Source organism: Rhipicephalus sanguineus, unplaced genomic scaffold (genome assembly GCF_013339695.2).
Source record: "Rhipicephalus sanguineus isolate Rsan-2018 unplaced genomic scaffold, BIME_Rsan_1.4 Seq1191, whole genome shotgun sequence".
Taxonomy (NCBI): domain Eukaryota; kingdom Metazoa; phylum Arthropoda; class Arachnida; order Ixodida; family Ixodidae; genus Rhipicephalus; species Rhipicephalus sanguineus.
In genome coordinates this window covers 1-21,099 of record NW_023614463.1, presented here as the reverse complement: position 1 = coordinate 21,099, position 21,099 = coordinate 1, and the positions used below count along the sequence as shown (strand labels likewise).

Sequence of the window (21,099 nt, the reverse complement as noted above, 5' to 3'; positions counted from 1 at the left end):
TTTTTCTTTTTTTTTTATGTGTGTAATTAAAATAGTTGCGTGTAACGCTTTCGCCTCGTCCGTTCTTTCTGGCCAGCTGTTGTCCGAAGATCCGTGACACTACCACTGATGTATATCCTAACTCACGTGCACGCTAATCATGGAGAGAGTAAACGCTTAATACCACGGCTAATGCTATAAAAAACAAGTAGCAATCGTTTAGGTACAAGCAATACCAACAATGTTTGAATAGCAACAAAATACCTGCTTGTAATTCACATTCAAAGATGAATTGATCATATATTTATAATTGGAGTAGTGTAGGAGACTTCGCAAATAAAATGGACACACATCAGCTGCACATCTATTAGATGAAAAGGGCTTCACCTTCATGAAAACATGCATAATCATGTAAGTCCTCTTGTTTGGCAAAACAAATCCATCAGGCTGTAAATGGACAAGAGCAACACGCAATCATCACAGTCATTATGGGATTGCCCCTCTTGACTTCGTGAGCCTAAATGTCAGTGTGCTCATCGCATCACTCACATTTAGGAAACGATACCTTACAATTCTCCTATCTCGTGGACACGAACAATGGCTCACAATAACGCTCTCAAAGTAGTAATTAACGTTGCTCTGACGACATCAGAAGTGGGACAACTGACAAGTAACTTGGCCCCAGGTGCAGCGGTTTTAAAATTCTCATGTGCAAATGCTGGATAGAGAACTTTGTGGCACTGATGTGGTGCAGTGCCCATTTTGCGGAAATGACAAATAGGTATACTGTGTCGAAATATGTCTCGTAATACAGCACAAACACACACAACACGGGAAACAGCACGTGCCCAGTCTTTCCTGTGCCCTTGTGTGTTTGCACTGTACATTACAACTTACAACACAAACCAACTCTCCCAAATTGCTACCCTACTCAAGTCTGAGTGCAGGAACTCTTGTTCTGCTATCATGGTCTAATGGTTTGCACAGAAGAATTGAGTTCACAGTTCAGTTGCATTCACTGTATTTTTATTCACACATTCTCCTTGTGTTGTCTGATCAAGCTTGCTGCGAATCCTCATGTGCAATTTGTCGATAGCAAAAATTCATGCTCGCAACATTTACAGTAACGGATGAACGGGCATAATGCCTATAATGTTGACAGTCTTACAAACTGGCATAGTGCTGAAGCGTCGCACTACTATAGGCACCAGTCGCTTCTCAACGCTTTGTCATCTATTTCTTTCCAAAGAATGATAGCAACGACTGCTGCTTCTTATCTGTCGACGCTGCTGTCTTCTTTTTTCCAGCTGGTTTCTCTGGAGCAGCCTTTTCTCTCAAATTCTTGGGAAGAGGATCTTCATCATCATCAGACTCGCTGACAAGTTCCTTCACCAGCTTAGTTACTGCATGAGATGAAGCACAAAATACGACGTGTTAATGTTGATTGTGAACACCAGCTAATCTACACTTCACTTTTCAATCTAGAAAAGCCATTGTAAGATATGATTGTATGATACGCTTTATGGCCACTAGAGCTCATGTGCAAAAGAGAAGTCATGAAACGCACACGATCGCGAGGAGTAGCCGCCCATTGCGGTAGCTTTCACACAGTACGGGCCCATTAGTGTCACAAGAAAATGCAGCCACACTCTCTTCCCGCACTAGCCAATCACCACACTGGATGCTACATGTCGCATTCATGGCTATTGCTGCCAAAACTATAGTGATAAGCACAATTTTGACAGCACGAATGTAGTAGTGTGGTTGGATGCGTACTGCACGCTTTTAAAAAGCAAAAACTGAAATGCCCTCACATTTCTCTCCCCCCCTTTTAGTCAGATCGATTCCAGTGCGCATTGCTTACAGAAATGAAAGAGCCCATAGCTGTTGTATTACTGCTTACTGGGGTCATGGACCTCAGGAGTTCGAGAATCGTGGAAAAAAAGAAAGTCGATTTTTCAAAACCATTGACTTAGACATCTGCAATGCCAAATATATGCTGCATCAGACAATTCGCCGAAAATGCACTACAAATGCCACAATAATTTTGCCAGTGTAAATGGAGAGACAGGAGCATAGAATTGCACAACACAGCGGTGTTCACGGAGGCACCTTGCATCTTTGCTGCCACTGAGCGCCGCCATCTTGATATAGTCCAAAGCCTCAAAGTTTCACCCTTTTCTTCCCACCCTCCTGCTCCAACAACTGCGCAAAAAAGCACAATTATATAAAAAAGAAAAGTCTTGCACAGCAACCGGCACACCAGCAGTTCCAGCAGAAGTGTCACCGCCTGCTGTGAAATGACTGATCCTGCCATTTGTGAATGTGAATTAACCTACGAGTCGACACTCACACAAAACAGTTTAAAAGCCGACACACCCCGAAAGCAAAGCGCAACCATCTTCTGCTTATTATGGACAGACCAAGGATGCAGTGCAAAGTTCACACAAGCCAGTGATTATTAGATTGTGCAGGTGATTACATCCAAAGAAGTCATCAACGCATCACATCGTGCAACCCCGCACTGCATAGGCAAGTAACCACGGTCTGGCAAGTGTGTGGTTAGGCCCAGTTTAGTTTCGAGTCAGCGAAAGGTCCCGTTCTACTTCGGAGCTATAAATGTTCTGTCCTCACACACTGCTTGCACAGCCAGGTTTGGACCAAGCACGAAGACAGTTCACCAATTACAGTATAACCTCGTTACAACGTTACGCTTTTTTTTTTTTTTTGCTATTTGCGTAATTTTCACCAAGTCGGCAGACGAAAAAAAAATTTTTTATAGCAATCCTACGTACTTTTCAGTGAAGATATTTTAGAATCAGATAGAAAAAGGGCTACAGAACTGAAAATGCAACTTTGCAAAAATCCCATTGTCCCCGGTTAAGAATGAGACTATGTTTGTGACTTGTAATTCTCTCCGATTATAACAGATCCATTCAGCGTCTACATAAAAGTCTGTTGTAACAGTGCTTGGATTTTACATACTCCCTTTACAACAGACCGAAATCCCCTTCACTATGAAGGTCTGTGTAATGAGGTTGTACTGTAATTGCAATTTCGTTGGTCACCTCGACAACTGTGATGGTGCCGAGGATGCACAAGTTTTTGAGCACACGCAGAATAAATCAACTAGACTGCAGGTGGTGACTGTGTTTATGTATGCGAGCTCACCCAGAAATCCCTCCTCATCCTTGAAAGTCTTCTTGACCGACTTCATCACTCGTCGGCGCTTCTTCTGACCACCTTGGCTACCCGAGTCTGACGAATACTTTGCCGAAGGCTTGTCACCCTCACTCGTAACGGCACTGGATGCAGCTGCAACAAAATCGGTGTAAAGCGTGGTAAGCACATTTATGAAGGCCTACTGCTATAAAATTTGATTCGGTTAAAAATTGTTGCCCACATGTGGCATGCACTATTGCAGCTGCTGTAAAAAAAATTGTAACGCTGGTATTTGCACAGTCCTCCAATATTAATAGCACTTAATTGCCCTTTTATCAGTGTACTAACACACCAAGGCAGACATGATGCAAATTCAGTGCCGCCACACTTACCACAACATGAAAACAGGAATGCGTAGGCCACTGCGGAAATCACATCTATTAGGAAGCAGTCATCGTTCATGCAACCAGAAAAGTGGGAGCTGCGATTGCATTTCTCAAGATGTGAAGAAATGTCCACATTACCTTATCATGCTGCATGTTGAACAGTAGTAGCTGTGAAAGTAATGTGGTTGACCGTGGAGGCAGCAACAGCCCCCACTATCGTACAGGCAACGTGACTTAATTATCTAACATAATTCAAGCAGGGCAACCAAATACTCATTTAAAAATTTTCTGTCGCCATTGTATGGTAGTGACAATTCTAGCAGACAAGGAGGATATTTGAGACAGGTAAAATTCTAGGCAAAATTTCATACCCGAGACAAGTGCCTTTACTGATAGATGCGAACGGTTCTTTAAGCACCAAACAAGACACAGACCACAGAACAAGCACAAACAAGCACACTCTAGCAACTGAATTTTATTATTCCAATGCTTCACTTCATATACCCACAAGCCAAGCTTAATCACATCCTATCAACTTAAAAAGTAAGCTCATTCTCACAAAGAGACGACAGATCGCTGAGGGTATAAGATTGCTTGGGGGTATATTAAGCGAAGCATCGGAAAATAAACTCAGTTGAAGAGTGCAAATGTCAGTGTCAATGCTCTAGTCTTGTCCCATTTTGAGCCCATAAAACTTTTCCTTGCTAAGCACCAGCTAGCCTGACAGCACATTCTAAGTGTGTGCATACTGTTTGCAGCTGACGATCTGGCAGGCAATTTTTTAAAGCCTCACATATTCTCTGAACATGCTTATTTTCACTGAAGTCATTCATTTTCCACACATTTCTTTCACAAAGAACTGTCCCATATGCTTCTGAGGCCCAAGAATAAATGTAAGCAAACTGGATTTGTCATTTTTTTTTGGGTCAATAAGCATCCAAAATTACCTTCTCTTCACGCAAGACACAAAGATATAGCACAACTGAAGCTATTTTGCAGTTGCACGCACCGTCCGCCATCCATTCCTTTAAAGAAACTAACAACCACTTTTCATGGTACATTTTTTTTTTTCGTGGTTACAGTTAACAGATAGATTACCGCTCGGTGCCATATCGTAAGAGGTAATGCAAATGAAGCTTCGGAAAGCTCTTCATGAAAATTTTTTATTCTGAAGCAAGGATGAAGGCTCACGCTAGAAATTGCTTGAAACAGTGATCAGCAGGCTCAACAGTAGGTATGCCAGCATTGGTGGGAAGTTGTAGATATACGAGTAGTGATGTTCATGTAGAACTGTCACACATTGATGAGAATATGCTGATGTCAGTTTATGTCTCACACGGATACCCTCAACTCAACGCCGCCGTTCACCGCGTGAACTTACTGATGTACAAAAACACTATACGCTCAACGCCATACAATGAGATGCAGTGTGGTTTGCTGCAAGTACAGCAGGACCCTGCCGTTATGCTTCCAAGTGCTACGTTTTCCCTGCTGGCACATCCTTTTAGCCAGTCCCGGCACAGCTCCCATAGGATGCAATGCATTGGGAAGCCCATGTTACGTTGCAAATGTAGGACCGTTCCCGTTTGATACGTCGTGAACTGGCACTCTAGAGTGAATGGCCTGATGGCCATAAAAAGCGACAGCTGCTGATCATGCAGCTTGAAGCCTGGATGACTATGAAATTGGCCACATAATGTGGTGTAGATGTCACCCACGATGTGTTTTCAATGCCTGCCAGCAAGAGAGTAGACCCCCGAGACCTGTACCTACTATTTAAACATGGCACGTATGACGTCAGTTAGTTTTGTGCATGTTAGCAAAACGTAAGGCAATACGAGATCAGTTTGGGTTGCGCTCACATGCTGCCATAGACTCGTCATTGTCCATGCTTCCTGTGGTCTTTTCACGCTTTTATTGCGATAGCAAATATATGGACAGTCACGGCTGGTTTTTTGCCGTCGCAGTCGCCGCGGTCATGCTGCGTATATGTATAAGCATGTATACATATATAAAAGTCCCAAAGAAAAATAATTCCGAAAAAAAAAATTTCGAAGCGCGGAATCGAACCAACCCCTCAGTCCGCAGCGCGTGGTGCTAACCACTAGGCCACCAAAGGCAGATCCTTCAGGTAGCTAACGGCGAGCGTTATATACACAGCCTTACCGCAGTCCTCAGAGACGGCAGGCGCTTATACACTCAAACCTCGATGTAACGAACACGGATAAACTGAATTATCGGTTATAACAAAGTAAATGGAGAATAGTATTGTCTAGGCTTGTGCGAATATTCGAGCACTTCGAATATTCGAAACGAATATTACAGTATTCGAATTCGCTTCTAAACGAATTTAAATTCCTGAAATTTCGAAGTATTCGAAATGAACAATAGACATATATAAACCGCATGTAACCCCCTGTAAAGGTGGTTTCACTGCAGTACGGTGTGCTATACGGTGAATACACCTTTCCAGGAGAAATTTGCACGCCTCGAAGCCCACTTCAAGGTTAAATGAAGATACAGTAAAACCTCGTTAATTCAAAGTGACTGGGACTGTGAAAAATCTAATTAGGCAGGTTTCGAATTAACCAAACATACGAAAAGCGGGATGCAAGAACTTTGAATTACTGGAAGTAATCGGAGGTGTTCGTTTGCTGTGCCTGCTAGTTTGCACCTACAAGGGTTATGTTTTCCCAATACCTGGTCCCAATTTTGCCACTTAACCGGGGAAACGGCGAGCTTGCTGCTGCCAGCGCAAAAAAATGAAAAGGAGGAGCAAAAAACGATCTCGTGGTCAACTGAAATGCATGCCCGCGGAAAGACGTGTTTCGCTGCGACACAGTGGTGACCCGCGGGCAGCATCTCACCTGCTCCTCACAGCGTCAGCGCGTCATGATGCGACCATTCGCCCATTCTTTCTGTAAAATAAATAATTTAATAATGGCCAGTGTGACGGAATTCGCGATGTGTTCTAAGTGGAAAAGATGATCATTGAAGTTTTCGAAGTAGGCGTTGCAGGCAAGTACTCCTCCAGCAGTGCAAGTGCGCAAATTTCCAGAACAACCGCCAATCGGAGGTTCCTACATCATGAATTCCGTCAGACCCCTTTATTAATTTCTCTATTTTCCCAGAAAGAATAGTAAATCATGACGCACTGACGCTCAGAGAAGCATGCATCATGCTGCCACGTGTCACCGCTGCGTTGCAGTGAAGCACATCTTCTTTTCCACAGGCGCACATTTCAGCTGATCATGAGACCGCTTTTGTTTTGTTTTTTTCTTGCGCTGGCAGCAGCAAGGCTGGGGCACTCACTTGTCACTCATTAGTAATCGCTACGTGCATTGCCTTGTGTCTCCTAAGGGCCTCGTTTCTGTCTTTCTGCGGATTTGCAGCTAAATCGGGTTCGGGAATTGGCACATGCACCCAAAGTTTTTCAAATTAACCGGGGCTGGCTGGTACTGACCGCGCTTCAACATTATCCACTCAAATTTACATTTCAAGATACGGGGCCGCAGAACCCCTTCTAATTATGCGGGATTTCGAAATAACCAAGTTCGACTTAATGAGGTTTTACTGTATTACCCTCACATCGATTAATCATTTTTGAAGTTTTAAAGCTTGTTATACCGGCTTATATGCTCCAAGTATAGTAAATTTTAAACGTAACGTATTTTACTGCTATCACTTGCATTCTACCCGAAAGCCAAATCCTGCTACTACTCAGAGTTGCTTCCACTTCCCTTTGAACCAAAAAGAATGACATATGCATATGCCTTGTTTCAACTTTAAAAATATTGCGCTGGTTAGTTGAGTCCCGACAGATATGCTCATTTTTCTTTATTATATGTAATATAAACTATTCGAATTCGCTTCGACATTCGCTTCGACCAAATCACTATTCGCTTCGAATTCGCTTCGGACCTAAAATTTACTATTCGCACAAGGCTAGCAGTATTGTCATATATACAGTGTTAAAAATATACGTTTGTAACGAATGTTCGGATATAACGAACTTTTTTCATGTCAGATGCGACTTTGTTATAACGAGGTTTGAGTGTAAGCGTTTCTTCATTACCAGCGAGATGGCACGAGGAGCGCGATATTTGTGCAGGGAGAACCTTGCGCTTCCGCTGTCTGCTCGTGTGGTAGTAGCTGCCGGTAACGCCGTTGCTCTTTGCCCTACAGGGCGTGATCACCATTGTGCGCTTATCTCGAGGAAAGAAGGGGCGGGCTGGGGGGAGTGGGGGGTTATGTCTTGTGCTTTCCCCGCGATGTCCACGCTGAAGTCACAGAGCGCACGAAGGTCACTTCACTCGCTGCAGCGGCCACGTTTGCGAAAGGAGCGCGCTGTTCAAACAGAAATAAACAACAATTGTGACAGTTCAGGCTCGTCCTGTGTGTACCTGTTCATTCGTTTCGTGCGTCCTGCTTTATGTTTGAGCAGTGCACTTCAAGTGTCGAGCTGTGACGCATGATAGTTCGCGCTCGTCCCGTGTGTGTTCTTTTCATGCGTCCTTTGCGCTTGAGCGGCACGCTGGAAATTTCGACCTGCTTTCCGTTCTTCGTGTTACATTCCAATTTGTTGCTATCGCATTCATTGCTTCGCCGTTGTGGCGAAACTGTAATTTTTTTTAAATCATCGCAATGGTCATGCAAGCAAGCTGCATGTGCTTAGTTTTTCATGCCTCCAAGTGCTGGGGCATAACAATCACATACAACAATTACGTTTCTGTGGGTGACACCGTTCTCGTCTCCGCGATTCTATCCGTCAATGAGATCGCAGCGGAGTAGTGTCGATGCATGCAGCATTGCGAAGTTTAGGATGAGGAGCAATATTCTTGGAAGATCGGTTTCAAAGGTACTTCCACTTTTGCGAGGCGTACTGCCACTTACGAGTCGCTCTGATCTGGCATTGTGCCGGCTGCACCAAGACAGAGGGCCAAAAACATTACGTTCGCAGGTGCTGGCACATATGGCAATAGTATCGCAAAAACTAATGTATCCCTACGTGTGGTCACTTGACAATGATACCCAGGTTCTGAAGCCAATGTCATCAGAGGTAAAGGCACCAGATTTATTTATACAAAACATAAGCTCAAGTGATCATGGCAAGAGCCACACAGCACTCCAGGTGTCTAATTAGCTGAAAAAGTCAGTCTCAAGTCGGCACTTTGTACCAACTAGCCCAACTCCCATCTCTAACACTGCATTCGCTCGTCTTGTGCTGATCGGCTGTGAAAAAATGCACTGGCCAACACAGCAAGAATTTTCTTGGTGCATGTGCAAAAGCACTGAAATAAAATTGTGTGCATTTTACCACGACTCTCACTTTTCAATTTTTTCCAGTTTCTCAGGTCTACATTTCCTGGCTTCTACGTTTCTTTTTATGCGGTTTTGTGCAAAACATATCACCAGGGTTTTACTGTATATCATACAACTCACTGTAGAGAATACGGCATCACTTGTTGGTGTGAACTTTTTTATAGCTTGAATATGCATTGAATCATGCAAAAATGCCTACGTAATTTCAAGAATGCAATTTAAAGCTAGTATGCTGCATTTATTATCAGCCAACTTTGCACAGTAATGTGAATGCCTCCTTGCAAGTACAAAAGCTTCTCTGCAACAGAGTGTGGCATGTAGTTTTTTTTTAGAGATTTTCTGTGACAATTTTACAATTACAATTCCTACTCGGAATGCAAGCACTGTTCTCGACTTCATCACAATTCATGGTTTAACTGGTACAGTCTGGACAGTGTTGGTCCCTTTAATAATGTACAGTAAATGAACCACATCACCCTTACCACTAGTGAAATTTTCTGAACTGGCTGGTGTCGTTGACTGCGTCAGTTCATCATCCTCATCTTCCGAGTCACTGAAATAAGAAAACAACAAGGGCTCATTGATTTCATGCTTCTGAAACCTCTCAAAGAATGAAAGTTTTAAGCTTAGTAACACAGATTTTACAATTTACACAATTTTGCAATGTTATTGATTTAACGAAAAGTAATTGAGTTCATAATTCTGATCTTCAATCGTAAGCTTTAATGCACTTTGTTCAATATGAAAAGCCCTTCCCACTCGTGAAGTACAAAATGCAGTGAAGAGCTGCACAAGTAGCCCATTTATTGCAATGTCGAAACCATCAAAAACACATTTGCAAATCATGAATGCCACTAAAACAGGATATATCTCTAAGAAACAAGCGAGAACTGCTAGAATTTTCGCGAATGTACTAAGTACAATCTAGAAAAATTGTCACACAAAGTCACGAAAAAATATCTGTAGTGTTTCTTTAATACCAGACACGAAATCTACTAATGAGAGAAAGAGTATAGGAAAGGTAGGGAGGGTAACTACACTACGTCCAGTTTGCTGCCCAACACGGGAAGGAGAAACAAAATCTACTAACGTGGTAAACAACCTCACCTGTGCAGCGCTAAGCAACCACGACAACCCAACAGAGCTAAAATTGAGGTTCACGTACCTGATAACGTGTCGCCGTGATGGCTTTTTTCTCGTTGCGGAGGAGACCTCCGGAGATGCTGGCACCTCTGTCTTGATTCGCTTCTTCTCGGGCGTGGATTTATCACTCGGGCTCTTGTCGACACTCTTCCTCTTCGCTGCCTCGCCACTGGAAGACGCACCCTTGGGTGTCACTTTGCTGTCGATTGCATCCTTCTTCTCTGCGGGTGGTGTCGATTTAGATGATGCACTTGCAGCTGAAAGAGGAGGAAGCACCGTCCGTATGACGCTTGGGACGACAAACCTGAAGTCGCAGTTATATTGGTGTCACAGAACGCGAAAAAGAATGAAGTAAGAACAGGAGGGAACATATTTCTATCAGCTTTCTTCGTACTTTCTATTTCATGTCCATCGATGCCACAAAAGACTTGAAAAGCTAGCTTACCAATAAGAAGCAACACGAAGTCGCTGTATTCAAATGCTTTTGCATGTATTTCAATGGATGGCATAACAAGCTGCAATCAAACTTGCACAAATTCTATTTCCAACACTGCTTATAAAAAGGAAACATACTGGAAGAAAATGAAGTGGTGCTTTCTGAAAAAAATGAAGATGACACAAAGAATGTTGCCCGAACACAAGAGCATGTACTTATACTATACCGAATACATACCGTATTTATTCGAAAATAGGTCGGGCACGAATATAGGTCGACCCCTACTTATAGCACTCTACGAGAAATAAAAAAAAATATTCGAAAATAGGTCGACCCATGTTTTTTTTTTTTAGAAACAGGAAAATTGAAACATAGCACACCTTTATTTACAATTAACTTAGCGCCCTAGTCGCTGCCGGGAGTGTCATGTTCGTCAGATGTGCAAGGAAGGTTGTCGGATTCTTCGCAGGCATCCTCGGCATCCCAAATGACGTCGACTTCGCTGCCATCGATTGCGTTGGAAATGCAGCACTTTTTAAAGCCAGTCACGATAATTTCCGCTGGCAAGTCTTTCCGCGCGTCCTTCACCCACGTCGCAACTTCATTGAGGGAAGCCCTTCTCGCGGCGTCCCGTCGGTGTCATTGCAGCATCCTCCTTCAAGCCACTCTTTGTAACTCTTCGCCACCCGGTCCTTAATGTAGCCGGGACGTCATACCTAGCGGTATGACGACCAGGTCTGTTGGCCTTCTGCAGGGCCTCCTTGACGCCCGGAGCCTCAGTTCTTTTTCAAGAGCGTCATGCCTGCCAGTTGCTGGGCTGCGAAAAGCACGACGCCATCCATTGCACGCGAACAGTCGGTCCCGCTGCTTCCGCCAACCCCTAATCAACTTTTACGTCGAACTCACGCTGAGCGGCACAATTGCTGGAATTCTCGGCAAAAGTATCACTTGACGCTTGAAGTCAGCTGTGTAGCGCTACCGACGTGACACCGTCGCAACCGCGCATTTGCAAATGCGAACCGTCACGTCAGATCAAACAACAAACAAAGAGTGAGGCCTTAGGCAAGTGCCAGTGCGGCTGCGCGTCGGCAGGCAGCACGGCTAGGGGGCTAGGGACTTCACGGCCTACCTAGGGAAATCACGGGTTCCAGCGCAAACATGGCGGAGCGGCTGCATTTCGCGGGGGCTTTGAAAAGGCGGTGTGCAGCTATTGCACAAATAACTTTTTTTTTTCTTAGATACTTAGTCGGAAAAGGCGAACGGGTACGGTTTTTATACCAGATTTTATGGTATATAATGTGCGTATGTAGCAGGAACTGCTTGAAGAACAGCAGGCGCGACAGTTGAACGGCATAGGTGCGGTGCTTTTGGTCGCTTTGATCGCGAATATAGGTCGAGATTCTTGGTCACGAATATAGGTCGATAGCTGATTATGGGCAACATTTTTGGGAAAAAAAGGTCGACCTATATTCGAATAAATACGGTATAAGGTATTAGGTAGAAACTAGGTTCTGGATATGCTGCATGCAGTCTGGTCACTAAATGAAGTTTTCTTACGATTACTACATGTCGTGACGCCATCCTTCTGCATACGTCAGCTGTGAATGCCTCCCTCAAACTCCCCGACCTCACACTGTCCCATGAGGTTTCCACATGCCTCCACAAACTTGACTGTAGTTTCTTTACACTGAGGTGAACTGTCGTCATCCTCGCTCATTTTCACAGAAAAGCAGAAAAAATGCAGTCTGGAGCCTAAATAGATCCCCAAGAAACAAAAACATGAACTGTGGTTCACCCCACAGCACAAGGCTGGTAGTGGACAAAGTGATGCCGAGATGGTGATGTCACTTGACTGCTTCAATTCAGTTGCCCATAGTCGCTAGAATTCTGTAAGATTTCTGCCAATGACCGGTATATGAGATGGGGTTCAACTTTCATTGTTATATATTGGCAAAAATTTTTAAATTCAGCCTAGCATATTACAGTGTTCGGTAGGTTCTGTGGTAATTTTAAAGGTACCCATTGTTTACCATTAGTGCATTCAAATCGCAGCATTATGATGGGTTTTGACTGTACTATAATTGTATGGAATGAATCGAACACTATGTAATAGTGCAACACTACCAGAGACTGATCGAATCGCTTAATTTGTAATAATTTCCCAATATACACAGCCGCCACATATCCCCTTTAGGCTTGAATTATGATGCACTGTCTGCAATGGGTCAAATTCGCATAGCATAATTCCAACACACTCACCTTCACATTCTAAGAAGAAAATGAACCCTTTGAGGGTCGAAATGCACTCGAAAAATGTGTATTTCTTTTACTGCTAAATTAAATTCTTCAGGCGATTCTGTTTCAGAAACAATTGTGTAAAATTTTTTTGTATGACCATAAAGTGACAAAAAAATCATTTTTGCTGTTACATACCATGGTTTATTCATGAGTAACATCAGCAAAATCCTTCAAAAAACGCTTATACGATTTTTGATAAATAAAAAATTATGTGTTGTATTAAACATAGCTCACAGACACACAAAAATGAGCACATCAGAGTACTTTTCCGGTAAAAATGTTCTTGCTCTAACACTAAAACCTTTCAGCATGTGATAGTCGAGATGTCGCTCCTTCATCATCATCTGAGTCTACTGAACTGACATCCAATGCATCAGATTCTGATTCGGCACATGGGGAATAGTCCTCATCGGAAGAATCGCCGCTCGATTCACTAGCAGCAGAGCAACCAGCCCGCACTCCACAGTGTAAGCAAAGTGTGAGTGAGCGCACGGAAGAAAACTGTATGGTTGTGCACCCATCCGGAGAGCAAACGAGTGAAAAAGCTATAATAATCCTTCGTCTTATAGCCAACAAGGTGGAGTTAGTTTTTCAGAGTCCCAAAAACGGAAATGCAACCCCGGCAGCATCAGTTGTGTAATTTAGCGCCGTACGGAACAGATGTAATCGCACCCCAGGGAGCAATAAATGAGAGAGTCTCAAGCGGTCACCCTGTGAGATTAGAAACCGACAGCCACCCCAGCTTGCGGGTGCAAGAAGCGACAACCACCCGAAGGAGGAAACCGAAACGAGCCGCACCGCGCACACGCACTCGGGTGCGCAAGCGAAAGCCGGTGCGCCACTTTGGAAAGAAAAAATAATACAGTGGAGAGACACGGTGCACAAACAATTGCACGTATTCCCAAAGTGTGGCAGCACATGAAGCAAGAGAAATGATTGAAAAAGGTGCGCATTTTAAGCATACAGTAATGACGTACATGTACGGCGCAAACCCAAAGGTTAAGGAATGTTCTGTTTGTATGAGTTTATTAATGTTAATTAGCACGAATTAAATATCAATTATTCTGCAATCAGTCAGTTTCAATTGCGTAAAAGAATCAAATATTAGGCCCAAAATGCACGCCCAGTTGTTTTTTTGGTTGTATTTGTTTCACGCAAAAAAAGTTATACTCTTGATGAGAGTCCTGGAACGCGGCACGTCGAATGATTGTCGAACATGGTATGTTTCCAGCAAAATGATGCTCTGCAGCAATACGCAGTACAATGAAGTTAAATGACCACTAGTTGTCCCCTCAGGAACCTGCACAAAGGTGCACACTGCGTTTCAAGCCATTTGAAGACACACAGTGTGTGACGGCCTCCTTAGTTAATGTGTCCATTGTACACACTGCTGCTAAAGAGGATAACAAACAGTGCTTACATCCTGACAAGCCAGATACTCAAAGAGGGGAGACATTACTTGCACAAGAATAAGAATACAGATTCGAAAAATGAAGAATTTTTTCAAGTCTCATTTCATTAAATATACATTAGGCACATACTGCAGCTTCTGGGCATAATCAAGGAAATCATGAGCTGACAAGGTATGGCGTGCCTTTAACATGGGCAGCACTCACGAACGGGCCATGAAAACAATCGTTACCTCCAGTTCGAGCCTTGGAGAAGGCAGCTGCCAGGTCATTCTTGGGCTTTGATTTGGCTGAACCCTTCTGCAAAAACACAATGGTTGACGACAAAAGAGCATTAGGACAAAGGGCCTGGTGAACCAGCGAACAGACACATAAGACACGAAGCAGTCATGAGCTGCAAGTGGTACTGAAAAACTTGGCCGTATAATTTCAAGCAAAAGTACTTTAAATGCAGCAGCGAGCTTGTAATCTGCATGGCGCTGCTATAGTGTGCTGACCTTATGCAACGATGGCATCCTGTAAGTTTGTTTTAGCTTTGCACATTTGAATGTGCGCAGTCAACATATCCTGATCCTATTGTTGCTGCGACAAAAGGCCTGTTCTCAAGCTGTTAAGTGCACCACATAGCATCCCTCCTGGCAACCTCGTTACCCGTCTTGCTAAAGCCAACGCTTTCATATCTCCTAACCTCATCACAGCATCAAATCTAAAACCCTTCACTCCATTTACGTTAAATTAATTTGTGGGGTTTTACATGACAAAACTAGGGATGGTAGAATATTTGAGCACTACGAATATTCAAACGAATATTAGAGTATTCAAGTTCGCTTTCACCCGAATTTAAATAATTCGAAATTTCGAAGTATTCGAAATGAACGAATAGACATATATTTATTTGACCACATGTAACCCACTGAAAAGGTGGTTTCACTGCAGCGTGAGGCTGTTATGTCGTAAACCACCATTCCCGGGAAATTACGCGCTGCCGCGAAGCCACACTTCAAGATTAAAATTTACATATATTACATGCACCTCGATTAATTAAATTTTTTTTTAAGGTTTAAAAGTGTCTAATAGGGCTTATATGCACTAAGTATAGCAAATTTTAAAACTTAACATATTTACCACTTATAACTTGGGCCCAATTACAATTCGAATCCTGCCACTATTTGAATTTGCTTCCACTCACTTCAAACCAAAAAAGTGACACTCCACATGCCTAGTTCCAAAATGAGCATTTTGTCATGACCCAACTAGCTTGCTCAATACATACTTTAATATTGAGCAAGCTAGTTGGGTCATGACAAAAATGCTCATTTGTCTCATGCGTATGTATCCAAACAATTCAATCTGAAATTATTCAACAAAATCACTATTTGCTTCTAATTCACTTCGAACCTCAAATTTACTATTCGCGCACTAGACAAAACCAAAGTACGATTATAAGGAATGTCATAGTGGAGATTCTGGTATTTTTTTTTCAGCCAACTGGGGTCCCTTAACGTGCACGTAAACCTAGGCACATGTGAATTTTTGCATTCTGCCTCATCGAAATAAGGCTGCCATGGCTGGGAATTGAGCTCGTTCATGCTTAGCACTGCAAACACCATAGCTAAGCTACCATAGTGTGTCTTCATTTCACCAACTCACAAGCGTTGGTATCTATCTGCACTGCCGTAATTTAATGCTATTCACTGCAATGTTTTCATAATGTATGGTCACTGGATCACCAGTGAGGACAAAAGATATGGCGTTGCGAAAAAGCAAGCTTACAACCCTGACAACACACTTGAATCCGTGGAAACCTTTGCCTTTAAAGCGCATAATAACACAACACATTTAGTTCATTAATACTCGGCGGCAATTGGAAGCCCACACATTTGGCAAACAAACTGAAACAAAATGATAAGAGGATTGCAGTATGGAAAGTAGCATTCAAGGTTAATGGGGAAGGAGAGCAAATCATCCAAGGCATGTGAGTGAACAGCATTCGTAATGACACGCTCTTTTAGTTCAGACAGGACATCTAGATTACTTGTCTTCAGGTGCACCAAGCGATAACTTCTGTAGACCGACCAACCTTCTTGGTATCTTTCACGGCATTGCATGCAAAATGTGAAATGATGTATAAAAACTTCATATATGGAACAACAAAAACTACTTATGAATCAGTTCATTTTTATTTATTATCGCAAGACAGAAAGCGTCCTTAAACTATGCGTGCAGGTGTGTGTGCCCTCCAAGAAGACAACAGCGCACTGATGAATCAAGCAAAAGGCCACAACGACACATGCCTTCGCCGCATGCGGGTGCAATGCATATGATGCTGTCGGTAAAGGATAGAAGACAGAATGCCGTTCAAGGTAAAAAGAAGGCATTCTTGGTCTCATACGAGGAACGCCGCCCTTATCTTCTTGTTTACTCACTTGGTACAAGCTAGCCGCAACAGTGGTATCTAAATTACCTGAATTGTTTGTTACAATGTTGGTAAAGATCGGAGTAAAGAACGGCGGTCACAACCACGAGTCGTACAGGAAATCTGGCCACACAAGGAAAAGTACAGAAACAATCAGGCAAGGTGTTCCCCTTACAGATGTTGACGTAGCTTTATCCTTCTCGGTTTTGACGGGCTCGCTTTTCGTTGGTGCTGGCTTGGATTCCTGCAACAAAAGTGGACAGCAGTGGAGGCAGTATTTTTAGTAAGGACGCTGCCTTATACTGCAACATGTGGCGCGCGAAATAAGCACAATTATTAAGCCAGACAACAGACAAGCGTCACGAAAGGCAGTGTCACAAATGCACAGCTGAGATAGTCAAACATTCAACAGCATGTCACATTAACGTGTCGTATGAGGTTCATCAAATGGCATGAACGCAAGACTTAATAAATGAGAACCCAAAATTGGAGGTAACCACACATGTGCTGACTCTGAACTGGCATTCACTTCAGAAAAAATTAATATTCCATTGCTGCAACCTGTGCTGGTTATAGTACACCTGCGCACTTGCCAGAACAAGAAACAATGTTTATGGCGGTAAATTATTTCTCAGGAAAAGCCGTTTGAGCAAGAACAGAAATGAAGGACCGCTGGTTTGGCCATCTAATGCGCTCTCACAGGCTGACCTATGCAGTCACTGTCCTTGCAAAAAAAACACATGCCAAGAATGACTCCAAGATGGTGACACTGCCACCTGAGACAGCTCTGTTCATTTAAGTTCTTGCAAGATTTTGAGCACCTTCTCACTGTCAGAGCTGACAGAATGATTCTAAGCACTTAATATATATCTATATATATATATATATATATATATATATATAATATATATAGACAGCATAGATAAGGCATTGGAGATACTCGAATGAATGGCTTCAACATACCTCTATTTCTGTTGCAACGTTTGCATCCATTCAAGTGTACCCAGCAGTAATTGTCTTGGCAAGCTGGACATGTACAGGCTGTTTCACACTTAGGGGAAAACTCGGAGCGCATTGCAATGTGCTTAGAGTTTTCCCTTCAAGTTTTCCATTCCTTGCAAGGCAGACTTTTTTCAACGTGATTTTAAATGCGAAGCATTTCTTAGCGAACCTCTGGCACTTTGAGCGTTTCTGCCCGCCCCCCCCGCCCCGCCCCGCCCCGCCCGCCCGCCCGCCCGCCCGCCCGCCCGCCGCCCGCCCGCCCGCCGCCGCCCGCCCGCCCGCCTGTCTGTGTATCTATCTATATCTATCTATCTATCTATCTATCTAGCCGCCTACGTCTGGGTGCTCTCATGATCGCCTCCTTAACTTGGTGTAGACCAAAATTTGGATGGGAGGGTAAGAGGATTTGACGAACATGACTACCGGGTCATGACATGAATAACGTTAAAATCTGTCGCGTACGTCGTCAAACCCTCTCCACTAGACACGTGTGGCACATACCCGTTTACCACGGGCCGCGGTGTACGGGTATGCACCACAGGTGATTGACAGTTTATATCTACCCAGGAACGGCGACAACAGACATTGTTAACTTAAATGGAGCGTTAAGGAAAACCAACATCGGCCGCGTTGACTCAACCAAATGGAAAGAATGAAAATTAGGATCTCAGCAGGAATCGAACCCAAGCATTCAGCGTGGCAATCAGGTATTCTACCACTGAGCCACGCCAGGTGTATAAATTGGTTTGGAAAAACAGCCTACGCAGGCGTAATATCGGTGCACGTCAATTGTGGTTGTGGTGCTGGCTATCTAGTTTTACAAGAAAGCAATAAACACTACATAATAATCCTACGATGTCCACTCCTACGATAAAAACGTCATATCAGATTAACGTCTGTAGTTCCAGTGTTGGCTCCGCTTTTATAGCTGTCTAATAAGCATTACGTTTTATTCCTGTAATTCAGCAAGCTATATTGAAGCATTGCTCGACCCCGGAGGAATGCATTAACGAAAGTTGCATATGATATCCACATCACCGCACTGTAAAGTGCACTTCGTCCACCAGAACGACGCAGTGTCCTCTTCATTTCTTACGAGGCTGGGCGATGGCCTCATGCTGACCGAGGATGATGCCAGATTGATTGACAGCCGCTTTGTAGACTAGGCTACGTAGGCCACATAGCCCAGGTAGTCTACAAATACGACAAACACCATCCACTGATGTTGGTCTACGTAGCACTATCCTGGCCTACCAGCCTCGACGGCCTATACCTCACCAACGCGAAGGGTGGCTTCAGGTTCCGACATGTCGCAGGCTCTGTCGACAGACAATTTGTCGACGAAATGACCGAGGCATCCACGAATTCCAACAGCTCTACTATACCACATACTTCCCTACACATGGACCCCTCGTCACCACGATCACGACCGGATCCTATAAAAGTCGTGACCAGCTGCTGGTGCTCACTGATCACGGTGATGATGCCCTTGTTCAAGAACTGTCAAGAACTTCTTGCACACATGTACACGGGTTCGTGAAACGTGCGTGCGTTCTCGGGACACGTATAAGCACTACATATCAGCTTACCTCTTCTGGTGTTGGTAATATCCACGTTGCCATTGGCAGCGTTACCCAACCGTAAACAACTGGTTATATAACATATATGCGGCTCTTCAACATATATAAGTGTGCGTATAAAATTTACACAAATCTTTAGCGTCATTTTGTAACGCGTCGCTCAGCAAAAAAAGTTACGCCACAGTCACGTACCCGCCGCATGCTTCGCATAACATCGACTCCCACGGTGCGTGGGATCTCCGAATTTTTCTTGAAATATGCTCGCACCAGTAGTCATCGAGCTGCAAATTTTTAACTCTCTTGGCTTCAAGTTTTTTCTCCCAGAAATTTTACTCCACGTAATGATCCCACGTCAAGTGTCGTTCAATATAAAAGAAAAGGTGGTGTCATCATTAAGTGAGTAGATATGGTATTAATGCTTACACTGCATTTAGAACACACCTACCTACAACTACTAGTGACCAGCGAAGAGATCAACGACCCTTCCTAGGATAGGTTCTGACATGCTCTTGGAAGAGCATGTCAGAAGTCGTGGCACTCTAATTAAGGGAATTCTCCAGCATCACCTACTCCAGACTGCTTAATAGTTTCTTACTGTTTCTGAGATCCCTGCCACAAAGACACCACTCTGTATCAAACATTCTCTCCACAGTTCCCTTCCATAGGGACCATGATATCAGCATGTTATCTTTTTTTTTCCCACTTCCATTCAAACAATCCGGATGCCTGAAGGCTGTAACATGGCTTCACTCACCTGTGAGAGGAGAAGGCTTTGCCGGTGAAACTGCTTTTCTTTCTGCCGCAGTTGAAACTCCGTTGAGACCCTTTCTAGAGCCTCGCGTCCTCTGCGCCGCTTCGCAGTAAATGGGGCACACACTGCAAGTGCACAGTCAAAAGATTACGCAAGAGAAGGAGCATAGTTACCAGCAGTTCCACTAGTGGTAGAAGTGCCTAACCTAGAATGCCACGCCCGCAGACCACGTAGCTGTACACAATGTGTAGACATGCTCAGAAGTTCATCCGAATCTCACAAGCTATGAGCAGCTAGTGCACACAATTTCTGGGACTATCTGACAATTCTGGTCTCAGAAGGCCTGCCGACGAGCACTGGCATAGGGAAAACCGGCTGTACGCGGTTTGCTGGTTTGGAGAGGTTCAACACGGGAAACCAGATGGTGCCCTGTCTATTGAGGTTTTCTTTATGTTTGCATTCCCCTACATTAAGCAGTACTGACACGAAAACTTTCAGTTGTTGTTTTTTTTTGCCTCAAATATAAAGGCCAAGCCCCCAAGAGCCCAGAAAATGTGCTGGTGAGTGTGAGTGCACACTGAAAAAGTAATTACAGTATGGTTTTAAAAGCTAGTTCCAGTTCCTACAGTGCCCAGACTTCACCACACAGAAGGAGCTTCTCGTCACATGCTCGCGCAAGATGTCATGAAGTTTCCACAGCCACTTCGCTCTGTAGATCCGTTGGTGACGCACAAGCAGTCATATTGAATGTTTTGGAACCTCACGTCATCACAACTAGCCATACTGGTGCGTGGAGTCACCAGAATTGACACCGTGACCTGATGACAGGACAGTGTCGATGTCAGTAGGTGCTCCATGCGGAAATCGACTTCAATTTAATAATTAAATACCAGCATTTGCTGTGCTTCACACTTGCTACACAGGAGATTTGTATGGCAGAGTAAACTCAGCTTTGAAGATTGGTGTCAGTACCCCTTTAAGTTTATGGTCTTCAAAGGACATGCATCATGCTAATGTCCTGTATCAACCTTGAACCATTTAAGGCACCAAATGCCATTCTAAAGCTGGCTGTTATATGCTTGGTCACAAGTTACAACTGGTTCCTGATATCTGCCAAAGCGAATACAGGTCCAACACTCAGTTACAACAAATGATCTAATCCAAGCATTTTACTTCTGAAACAATCGTGCTCTATCATCTCCACTTCTCATCAAC

General features: G+C 43.7%; 1 protein-coding gene across 1 annotated transcript; it reads right to left on the bottom strand.

Moving 5' to 3' along the window:
• Nucleotides 1-1,119: 1,119 nt before the first annotated feature.
• LOC119376418 (nucleolar protein dao-5-like) lies at nucleotides 1,120-20,009 on the bottom strand (the record flags this gene model as incomplete). The annotated part of the gene is made up of 7 exons (XM_049411411.1): nucleotides 1,120-1,382; nucleotides 3,151-3,294; nucleotides 9,332-9,402; nucleotides 10,015-10,249; nucleotides 14,369-14,435; nucleotides 16,727-16,795; nucleotides 19,888-20,009. Coding segments are annotated over 7 exons (878 nt in total), but the record flags the coding sequence as incomplete, so codon positions are not given.
• Between the last annotated feature and the right edge of the window lie 1,090 nt (nucleotides 20,010-21,099).